Raw genomic sequence first — 11,662 nt, forward strand, 5'->3', positions numbered from 1 at the left:
TATTTTCTCATAGTACTTTTCACAGAAAATATTGTGTTTACATGATTTGCAAAGACAGCACAGTGGTGCAGTAGTGTGAAAGGTTTGTCTGTGTTGTGTCACATTAAATTGGATAAGCAGTTAAGATAATGGATGAATGGAGAGTTTAATTCTCGCTTTCTGGCCTTTTTCTTTTGCAAGCTTCCCAAAATAATGAACATTTAAGTAATTTAAGTAACATTTTGAATCAGTCTGATTCTGAAAACACCTTGAGCCTAGCCCCCTGAATAGGTTACAAAATTTCAATAAGATGCACAAATAACAGCTAATCTAATACTCTTTAGTAAAGGGTTCTGCAAGCTAATATATTCTGTCACTTGACTCTGCTCTGCTCTAGCATTTTGTGCGTTTGTATGGTTTAGAAAGATGTGTCTTTCTCATGAATAACTGTGTGTGAACTGAATGTTCCCCATGGAATAAAGTTCATCTTGTTATCTGAAAGTGTGAATAAGGTGTTCTTCAAAGAGTTTTCATCTCTACATTGTCATTGGATCTGAGACCGGCCCGAAGCTTTCAGCTGAAAGCTAGAAGTTTCCTCCAAACAGACAGAAGAGCAAAACTTGTCTTGGAAAGTCCTGGAATGAAGGACAGAAGTCTTTCTGCAGCAGTAGCAATATAGCCGTGCTTATTGTAAGAACAGACAAAATCAGGCTTTAAAACTGAAAACTTATTTAAACTGTGTAAAGATTTAGTAGATTTAGGTGTATTTATTAGGGGTTTTTTTTTTTTGCCATACGCTACATTTTTTGCTTTTACTCTTGTCAGAGAAGAATGACATTATACAGGGCAAATGCTTTACCCCCCAACCCCCTCTCCCCCAATCACTTGGGTTGAAAGAGACGAGTAAACACACTGATTTATATCCAGATCACTTTAACCTGGCACCACTCCCGGTCGCGTGTAGATAAAGAAGACAAGGCTGACTGGATACTGAATCTCTTTATTATTCCTCTGGGAAACACACTAACAACAGCTGAGAGGTGTCAGGCAACATTAAAAGGTTTGTGTACGTCACTCTTTACTCACATTTTCTCTTCATATGCCAGATGGAGACTCCTGTGATTCATGAATGCATTACAAGGTCAAATTAGAAGAAGAGCAGGTGAAGGAATATGAGCCTTTATCAAGGCTATGTTCTACTTAATACTGGTATTTTGCTTTTTTGGTATGTTTTTGCTTTAAATTTTACACTTTGCTAACGTTTCATTAAAAATCTTCTTCCATTTTCTTTTCTCCCCCTCATGCATTCACCTCTCCTCATTCTTTATCACTCTCTTTTCAGTAGGATGATGTGGCGTATACGCCGGCGCTCCAGGACAATCTGTCTGTCCTTGGCCTTCGTCACCATTTTCATTCACCTCCTCCTGGCTCTTGTTTCATTTTCCATTTACCACCAGCCTTGTGAAACCCCACTGCCACCCAGGACACACATTCCAAGAGACCTGGCACACACCAACTACACCTCTGTGGTGATCAGAGGTCCAGCTGAGCTACCAACTGATAATATACAAACAGATTCTTCCCATAAAGATGGAAAGAAGATGGTTAAGAGTCATGTACGACCACTTTCTGACAAAGGAGGCAAAAATGCCTCAATTGAGTCAGACTTGCTAAAGCTGGAGGCATTGTTTGGTCACCCACTTTACAACATGCCCAGCCCTCCTGTCCCTGAAGAGGACTGGCTGCTGAGGGTGAAACCAAAAGTCAAGGCGAGTGAGAGGAGCTCCCAGAGGTGGTCAGTATGATGCACTTAATATGCAAAGACCGTATGCTTGTGACTCATGCTTCCTTTGACAGCATCACTCCTCAACACCACAGTCAAACAGTACTTTAGCTTTCTAAAACCACTTTCCTTCACCAATCTTTGCTTTGGATATTTTGCTTTAGCACCTTTCAGTTCATATTCAGCTCAGTTTTGCTTTGTTACTGAAACGTCTCATACAGTTAAATTCATAATTTGCTGGATAAAGATGCAGTTTTTGTAGTTCTTGGTCTGCACACCATCCCAGCGGAGTTTAAGTCAAACTAATACATGATTGAAGTGCAGAATTTCAGCTGTGTTTCCTTCCTTGAGTTGCATGGGAATAATTCTGTCATCGTGCAGGTCTTTTGGTCACAATGAACTAACCAAGGGATTCTTTTCTTTTTAAGAATGTGCCAGATTGTTGACTGACCCCTTAATTCTTTAATAGATGTATCTATTGTTTCAGCATAATGATATACTCCTCCTTGGGCCTCATATTTGAACTCCAAAAAGCTATGAATTGAATCAGATGTTAATTCTACTCCATTTGTCATGAAATAATAAGAGAACAGGCCTCATCTGGCCATATATTGCTTTTCAGTCAATCATATGCATAAAAATGGCCTTTGTATAAAAATCTGTCCGTAATTCCTAAAGAGTTCATGCACAGTTTTAAAAAAAACAAAAGATAGAAAAAAAGAATTAAAGCAGAGAGTGTGCAGTTCAGTCAAATACTAACTGTTTAATTGAAAATCCACTGGGGTGTATGGAAGCAGAAGTACAAAAAATGTATCTATGTCCTAAAAATTATGAGCCCAACTGTAAGTGCAACACTGTAAACTGTACAAACTGTTTCCACAGTAACTACAAGACATTAGATGAAGCAATAAAAAGCTCCAACCTAATCACAGTATTTCTAATTTCACAGTATTCCACAGTAATTCTGGTTTTATTGCACCTCTTTGTATATTTCTCTGAAAACATGGTCGGTCAAGATTTTCACCAGATGGGTGAGACTGCAGGGAGCACACACAGTATCTTGTTGCTGCTGACAGTGTTGCTCCATGTATTCAGCTACTGTGGCCCATATTGATGTAGCCTAAGCAAAACTAAACATATGGGCTACAGTTTTCACAGGCACAACAAGAAATGTGAAGATGCTGTGCTGGCTTTGTGAAATACACTGAATATGCTGCGGTTGCTGCTGATCAAAGCGTTCCCAGCTGGCTCCTTTTACATTTGGCCTCGCTTCTGCGTGTTCTGTTGACATCTTTAAGCGTTCATTGCAACTATAGTAAAGCAACCAACGTGTCTAACAGCAGTTAATCTTCAAGTAATTCCTCTCCCCTTCGGTTGTCTTTTCCTGTGCATCTGTCTAACAGTGAGCAGACACTCCCACACACACAGACAGTGAAACAGCGAGCAGAGGAGAGCAGTGACACAGCCGAGGCTCTCAGCTAGATTAAAACTAAAACCTTAAAAAGTGCTCATCAGTTTGGTAAATAACACTGACTGAATGCTCCGTGCTCCACTTGTCCCTCCACTTGTAATGTAGTGTGGGAGGTCGCTCTCTCAGCCTCTTTGTGAACAGTGGTATGGATTGCAGTTCTCTAGTCATGAATGGTCATGACTGGATGAATGTGTGTCTAATTTTAAAATGCTTGGTTAAAGTAGAAGAGTGCTTTGTAGGTGCATTTCATTCACCAAATGCAATCATTATTCAGGGTGAGTGCGAGCCAGGACGGCTATGAGGATGTTCACTGGAACAGCAGCAGTAGCAGCCACCCTCCGTGGCTGCGCTTTCACCTGGGCATTTCCCGCTGGCAGCTCTACCCCCATCATGACCCCAACATGGAGCCCCTGATGCAGCAGCTCGCCACCCATCGCATCGTCAGCACAGGTGTGATATTCAGGTTCCGAGTTTTATGTTTTTCTTTTGGGCGATCTAGTAAACGCCTCTTTATAATGCTTTCCTTTTGCTGTTATTCAACAGTATCAATGTATGGTTACAGCAGAGCCTGATGCCACATGCTAATGATGATGTGCCACAGCTGAGGTGTCAGACAACCATGGGCTGGCTGTTTTCAGAGTAGTAAACTGAAGCATCTGAGTCAGTTTTTAGTTGAGATAAATAAATTGGTGTGTTAAAGACTGCAGCCTGCTCATGAAATGACTTGAAAAGAAGTAGCTCCAGGACAACCAACATTAAAATTACGCTCAACCTGTAAAGGTTTGTGGGCTACAGGGAGGGTAAGAGCAGAATAAAGAGCAGGCTTGTTGTGAGTGTGTGACACCTGAGGTTTAGGGCCTGTCTTTCAATTTTAGATTCACTGTGAAGTTTCAGTGAAATGAAAGCCACTGTGAGGGACCTTGGGGGCTCAGCAGAGGATGAGCAGGAATACTTGAACTACTGACCATGTAGCAAACTTAAAAATACACATTTCTTTATGTTTGAACTTCTACACTGATAATAAAGTTTGGGTGGGAGGGGACTGTCTGGATGGTCCACAAACACGACTTACTTGTCAAAAAGTGTAACAGTATATACTATCAGTCATTATGTGCAGTGCCGTGAAAGTGTTTGCCCCTTCCTGATTTCCTAGGTTTTTGCGCATTTGAGTGTTAGCCAAAGATAACCCGAGTAAATATAAAACGCAGATGATCCTCTGGACTTTGGGAAAATAGTCTGAAGAGACAAAAGATTAACCTTTTAGAAGGTTTGGGCCTCGTAGCATCTCCTGTAAAAGTAACACAGCAATTCATGAAAAGAACATCATACCAACAGTCAGCAGTGGTAGAGTGATGGTTTGTGGCTGCTTTGCTCCCTCAAAACAAAGACTATTTGCTGTAATTGATGGAAACATGAATTCTGCTCTCTGCCAGAAAATCCTGATAGTGAATGCCCGACTGTCAGTTCATGCCCTGATCTGAAACACACCAGCTTGTCTACTTCTGAATGGTTAAAAAACAAAATGAAGGTTTTGGAGTGGCCCAGTCAAAGTCCAGACTCAAATCTGGTGATTTGAACATTGAATGACTGGCGACCCATTGAACGACTGGCGACCTGTAGCCCTGACCCCCATCGTAAGCAAATGCTTCGAGAAGCTGGTCAGGGACTTCATCTGCTCTGCACTACCCGACTCACTGGACCCTCTACAGTTTGCATACCGCCACAACAGGTCCACTGATGATGCCATAGCCCTGACACTACACACTGCCCTGTCACACCTGGAGAAGAGAGACACGTATGTGAGGATGCTGTTTGTAGATTACAGCTCAGCATTCAATACCATCGTTCCCTCGAAGCTGGACAGGAAACTGCAGGATCTAGGACTGAGCAGCTCCCTCTGCAGCTGGATCCTTAGCTTCCTGTCTGACAGACGCCAGGTGGTCAGACTGGGCAGCATCACCTCATCCCCCATCACACTGAACACTGGTGCTCCACAGGGGTGTGTACTGAGCCCTCTCCTGTACTCACTCTACACCTACGACTGCACAGCCACTAACAACTCCAACATCATTGTGAAGTTTGCGGACGACACTACAGTGGTGGGTCTTATCACCAACGGTGATGAGACGGCTTACAGGGAGGAGGTCAGCGCCCTGACCCACTGGTGTCAAGACAACCATCTCACCCTCAACGTCGCAAAGACAAAGGAGTTGATAGTGGACTTCCGGAGGTGCAGAGAAGTACACACCCCCATCACCATCAACGGCGCTGCTGTGGAGAGAGTGAGCAGCTTCCGGTTCCTTGGCGTACACCTGGCTGAGGATCTTACGTGGTCAGTACACACAAACAAAACAGTGAAGAAGGCGCAGCAGCGCCTCTTCTTTCTCAGGAGACTGAAAAGATTCGGCATGAGCCCCCGCATCCTCAGGACCTTCTATCGCTGTGCCATTGAGAGCATCCTCACTGGATGCATCACCACCTGGTATGGCAACAGCACCGCCTACAACTGCAAAGCTCTCCAGCGAGTAGTGCAGTGCTCTGAACGGATAATTGGAGGTGAGCTTCCCTCCCTCCAAGACATCTACAGGAAGCGGTGCCTGAGGAAAGCGGGGAGGATCATCAAGGACTCCAGTCACCCCAGCCATAAACTGTTCAGACTGCTTCCATCAGGAAGGAGGTTCTGCAGCATCCGGTCCCGTACCAGCAGACTGAGAGACAGCTTTTTCCATCAGGCCATCAGACTGCTGAACACGTCATAGACACCTCAGCTTCACTACTGGAACTTCAACATTATGCACTCCACACTGTATATAAATGCCACTTGTTTTGCACATATTCAACTCTGTATATTTTATATATTTTATTATTATTATTATTATTATTTTATTTTATTTTTTTACTATTTAATTTGTAAAAATGTGTATACACACACACACACACACACACACACACACGTAGGAAAATATTTAGTATACACATCCAGAAATGCATACACTATTATATATTGTACATATATTTATTAGTTTCAGGTTGGCCATTCTTGTATTTTGCTCGTTTGTGTTGTTGTGTTTGCACATCTCTGTTGCTTGTGGGGCTCGCACACAAGAATTTCACTCGCATGTGCTGTGCCAGTGTGCCTGCACATGTGATGTGACAATAAAAAAAGTGATTTGATTTGATTTGATTTGATTTGATTTGGTGGAGATGATTTGACCTTAGGGGCTATGCATGCTTGAAAACCATCCAGTTTGGCTGAATTACAACAATTCTGCAAAGAAGAGTCAGAATTCCTCCACAGTGATGTGAAAGACTCATTGTCAATGATCAGAAACACTTAATTGCTGTTCTTTCTGCCAGTGGTGGCACAGTCAGTTTTTGGGTTTAGGGGCAATTAGTTTTTCCCACAGGGCAAGCAAAGGGTTTGGATAGCTTTTGTCCCTCAATAAATTAAACCATCATTTGAAAAATGCATTTTCTATTTATTTGGTTTGTCTCTGCATAATATTAAACATTTTTTTGATGATCTGAAAAGTGTGACAATGTGCAAAAGACTAAGAAAGAGAAAATACTTTTTCACAGCACCATCTGTCCATTGGTGCCATGAAGTTGGGATAAAATGTCATATCAAAATATATTCTATAGCTTCCTGTTATGATAGGTAACGGTGGTGTCAGTGATGGTGTCAAATATTAACATTTTTCTTGAAAAATGCTCTTGCTGTAAATAGATCCCTGTGTAACCTTATTCACCAGTCAGGCCTTGACGACTCCTTTCACCAAAATAAACTGAAGGACACTTAACAAGAAGAAACTCACCAATTGCAGTGAACTGAATCACACGTGCAGTACATGGCAAAATATATTGTAATACTAACATGTTAACATATTCAACGGTGCTCAAAGATAGTGAAGTGCAGTCTTGACCATCTCCAAGAAAACTATATTATCAGAGCTGCTCCAGTACATTCAGCAGCAATATCTCTCTAACATTTCCTAACATTACCCACCCAAAGCTAGAGGTCATACCAAACAGATATAGCGCAGGTAGAAAAACTCTGAGTGTTGACGTAAGATGTGTTTCACTGATTGGATTCAGCAATTAATTTGTAGTAGGAACAAAATGTTATTTCAGCTTTGAAAGACAATATAGCCTTGGCTGAACAAGCAAGGCCATAAACACAGGCTGAGATGGGTTTTTTGTTACCTTGTTTGGCATGGCATGTGAATGAAACTTCATACAACCTTGTTAAAAGAAACCGTTGTTGAAAAGCACAAGGCCGCACGCTCCATGTGTGTAAATAATTGTAGAGATTCACAGAGATTCACTAAAACTACAGTTGTTTGTATCGTAGCACAGTTGCAAGCATAACTGTGAAAAGTACGTTTGTAAATTCAGTTCAGGATCACTTAAATTTAGATTTTTCAAAGTTCTTAGGATTGCTTTATAAAGTTTTTCCAGAGTAGCCTTCCAGAAAAAATGTGAGTAAAGGACAGATGTTCCTGTTAAAATGTTACTACATTAACTGTGGAAAAATGAGAATACGATTTTATCCATCCATCCATCCATCCATCCAGCCATTTTCTTCCATTTATCCAGTTTAGGGTTGTGGGTGATGGAGCCTCTCCCAGTTGTCACACGGTGAGAGTCAGGCGACTTCCTGGACAAGTTGCCTGTCTGTTTCTATAAAATGCAGTCTTGTGAAAAACTAAGAATGATTCAGTAGCTTGTAGAACCACCTTTAGCAGTAATAACTTGAATAACTGAATTTAGTCAGTCAGGTGAAGGCCTGCACATTGACTGGGTCATCGCAGCACCTCTTTTTCAGTCACTCTGTTCTAGATTTGCTGCTGTGCTTGGGATCAAGATCCTGTTGCGTGACCCAGTTTTAGTTGTCAGAACACACATTTGACCCTAAAATAATTGTTATATATTGTTAGTTCGCGATCAACACAATGATCTGGTGCTCCGAACTGTAACATTCAACCTGCTAACTGAGGCTTGTAGAGTCTGAGATGTAGCTCTTGGGTTTTTTGCAATTTTCTGAGCATTACAGGGTCTCACCTGACCTGGGTTGAATTTTCTGGGACGTCCATTCCTGAGACGATTGTGTTAACACACACCTGAAAACTTCTGCTTTAACAGAGGTGGTGGCATTAATGCTGTGCATTTAATTATCAGTGCCTGGCTGCTACTTACCCTCTTGACTGTGGAAGCAGTAATAGTGTGCTTAGGTTTTTACAGCACTGCATAGACACATGACCTTATAATGCTGTTTGTGGTAGATATACATTGTCTTTGTGAAGTGCCAATATGTGTGAGAAACACATTGTGTGGACATTTAGGTGTTTATCCTCAGATTGATAGAAATGTGCTATTTGCATGATGACACACATTTGCTCTTTTTCCAAAGTCTTTCTAGGAAATAAAGTCTCTGCTATCACAATTTATGTGTGTGTGTGTGTGTGTGTGTGTGTGTGTGTGTGTGTGTGTGTGTGTGTGTGTGTGTGTGTGTGTGTGTGTGTCTGTGCGCGTGCATGTGTGTATGTGCTTTTTCCTGAACAATGGCCAGTGTATTGTCACAGCGTGGCGTATTATTTGTGTGTTTGTGAGTGTGTATGCACTTTGTTGCTATGGTAACACCCTCTGTATTGTATTCCAGTGCAGAAATCTGGGGGTACTCAGTTGAAGCTGGTGATGTCATTTCCCAGCTATGGACAAGCCATGTTCAAGCCCATGAAGTAAGCTGCTAATGGCAAACCCCTACACAGTCATCATAGCTCTCAGTGTGTATAAGACTCCTTTATGGCCTCTTGAAACAAGAACAATAAGTGGAGATGGGAAACATGGATGTCTAAGTCGTCAGACAGCTGTATTGTTTGAGTGAATAGTAGAAAAAATGTGTCTCAAACTCCTACTGTCTGTGTGCACTTGTTCAAATCTAGTGAGTCAATAAATAGACTCTTTCTGATGTGCATTTTTATCTTTACTGACAGGCAGGAGAGAGATGAAGAAACCAACTACAACCTGTACTATTTCTCTGACTTTGAGCGGCACAATGCAGAAATTGCAGCTTTTCATCTGGATAGGTATCAAGTCAAATTTCTCTTATCCAAAAGGGCACAGCAACACACTATTACAGAGAGCACCACAAGGGAAACGGTGGACAAAATAGCCACATAAAAAAAATGCAAGTTATGTAACACTATTATAGTTTCTTATCTCTTCTCTTCTCAGCCTTTTTTTGGGGGTCTTTTATCTCTGCACTTAATCCTGTCCTCATCTCACACTTTGTTTCACACTCTCTGCAGGATTTTGGGTTACAGGAGAATCCCCCCTGTGGCTGGGAGGCTGGTGGATGTGGTCAAGGAGATCAAAGACGTCACTACTGACCGCAAGCTGGCACGAACCTTTTTTGCCTCCCCTGGTAACACTCCAGTACACCCTTTATTAATTCAGCAGGCTTTAAACGCCCTCATATGTCAACCTATTATAAATTCATTTTATTTTTCATATTTTCACATCACCAAAAACATTTTTCTGTCATTTTTTCCTGTTCACTTGCTTGCTTTTCTCCTTCTCTGTGCACCTCTGGCTCCCCCTAGTGGGAAATGAGTGCTTCTACGGCCAGTGCTCCTACTACTGCTCAACAGAGCACGCTGTGTGTGGCCGCCCCAGGGACCTGGAGGGCTCCTTGGCTGTCATGCTACCAGATCTCTCCCTGGCAAGGCGCAAGACCTGGAGATCTCCGTGGAGACGTTCCTACAGCCGAAGCAAGCTGGCAAAGTTAGTGGACGCCCTGGGCTGTCCAGCCATACAGAAAACAAATGTGCTCAGTGATAAAGGAAAGCTTACACCCTGCACTATATCAGTACAAAGTTATTAATATAGTGTTTACAAAAGTTTTAGCAGTGGCATAAATTTGATACACTTTGCCACCTAATTTGTTTTGTTTCTATCGTTTAGCAAATAGCAAACATAAGCATGTCATAACTCTAACTGTCATAACTGGCAAATAAATCAAAGATATGCAAAGAGTCAGCATTAAAGTGTCGACACTTGTGCTTCATAACTACTGCAGTTCCCCGTGGCAGGCTGGATATTAGCTCGTGAACCAAATCCTGTTTCCTTGGTGATTTCATTCCTGCCTGATCCGTGCACAGCAAAATCTCCAGTGTTAAATTAACACTAGTACTATACTAACACTGAGCAGTGCTGATTTTCTAACACTGGAAAATAACTCAAAATGTTAGAAATATTCCAGTGTTAGAAAATGTAGCACTGCTCGGTGTTAGCCATTGTAAATCTTCAGAACTGACTAGGTTACTTTTAAAAATATAACACTGTCAAAAGTGTTCATTTAACACTCAGATGAGTGGACACATATAGACACTCTCTAGTGTTAATTTGACAGGCGAGATGTTGCTGTGTGCGTGAAGCTGGTGATGGTTTGTTGGCTGATTGCTGACTATTTGCATTCATTTGGTTTATTCGTCAATCAAAGTCGTTGAAAAATACGAGAAGCCCATGAGTAACTATTTGTATTCGGTTTGTAAAATTCACAATACATATCATAGCGTGCTTTTAGCACCTCCTGGCCAACACGCACAACTGCACACTGATCTCTGGACTGCTTCTTTGCCAGCTGCTCTTCATACTCATCTTCCCACCCTCCGGTCCCACCACTACTGCATAAATAAGAGAGGCAAAATCAGAGGCTGTGAAACAGCTGTGCCAGCCAGCCTCTCCTGGCACTGCCCCCTGAAACCTCTGCTCCACCTCTCCCCCTGCAGCTGAGCTACAATCATACCCCATTACTGCAATGTTTACCAAGTGATGCAGGATTTAGTATCCCAGCATCTTCTAAGCTCCCACCCCATGTAGTCTGCTGTTCTTGTCATACTGTCTCCTGAAACAGAACTGCTAACCTGTAGGTTTACTTACCTAAAGTATATGTTCCTCACAAATATCTAACTGCTGTTTAGTCTTATGTATCCTGTAAAAACAGAATAGAAATCCTACATTTAGAAACTACCTGCAGTTCCCAGATAGCTGTCCTCATATTTCCTACACTTGACCCTTCTGTATAAGTAGGCTGTGAACTTAATGTTCATTTCTTTAACAGAAACTCATAAAACTTTGATTAATTACGCTGTACATCATGGGTTATAGTTAACATGATTAAGTTTTCTGCTGGAGGTGATCATTCAATCCATTTGAATAATGAGCTGTGGCTCATTTGAATGCTAATAAAAAGCTGGATGTTCCTGCTCTATTTTATCTTACAAAGAACGTGGTTTTCAGGTGGGAGACAGAACCCGAGTACTGCTCCACGGTGAAAAAGACACCGCCATACGACAAGGGCACACGACTGGTGGACTTCATAGACATGGTCATACTGGACTTCTTGATGAGTACGTTTTTGTCTGTTG

The 11,662-nt window shown here is 41.9% G+C and overlaps 1 protein-coding gene across 2 annotated transcripts in view; it reads left to right on the forward strand.

Moving 5' to 3' along the window:
- Positions 1-958: 958 nt before the first annotated feature.
- Positions 959-11,662, forward strand: part of fam20cl (family with sequence similarity 20 member C, like) — a 37,236-nt gene continuing 26,532 nt past the window's right edge. The window contains exons 1-8 of one of the 2 annotated variants that reach the window (XM_026171801.1): positions 959-1,039; positions 1,322-1,774; positions 3,508-3,683; positions 8,893-8,971; positions 9,227-9,319; positions 9,542-9,657; positions 9,836-10,016; positions 11,535-11,644. In XM_026171801.1, the coding sequence (XP_026027586.1) occupies positions 1,326-1,774; positions 3,508-3,683; positions 8,893-8,971; positions 9,227-9,319; positions 9,542-9,657; positions 9,836-10,016; positions 11,535-11,644 (1,204 nt within the window). In that variant the 5' untranslated portion in view covers positions 959-1,039; positions 1,322-1,325. The remainder of the gene's footprint in view (positions 1,040-1,321; positions 1,775-3,507; positions 3,684-8,892; positions 8,972-9,226; positions 9,320-9,541; positions 9,658-9,835; positions 10,017-11,534; positions 11,645-11,662) is intronic. The other variant, XM_026171802.1, reaches the window with a different exon arrangement.

Source organism: Astatotilapia calliptera, chromosome 6 (assembly GCF_900246225.1).
Source record: "Astatotilapia calliptera chromosome 6, fAstCal1.2, whole genome shotgun sequence".
Taxonomy (NCBI): Eukaryota; Metazoa; Chordata; class Actinopteri; order Cichliformes; family Cichlidae; genus Astatotilapia; species Astatotilapia calliptera.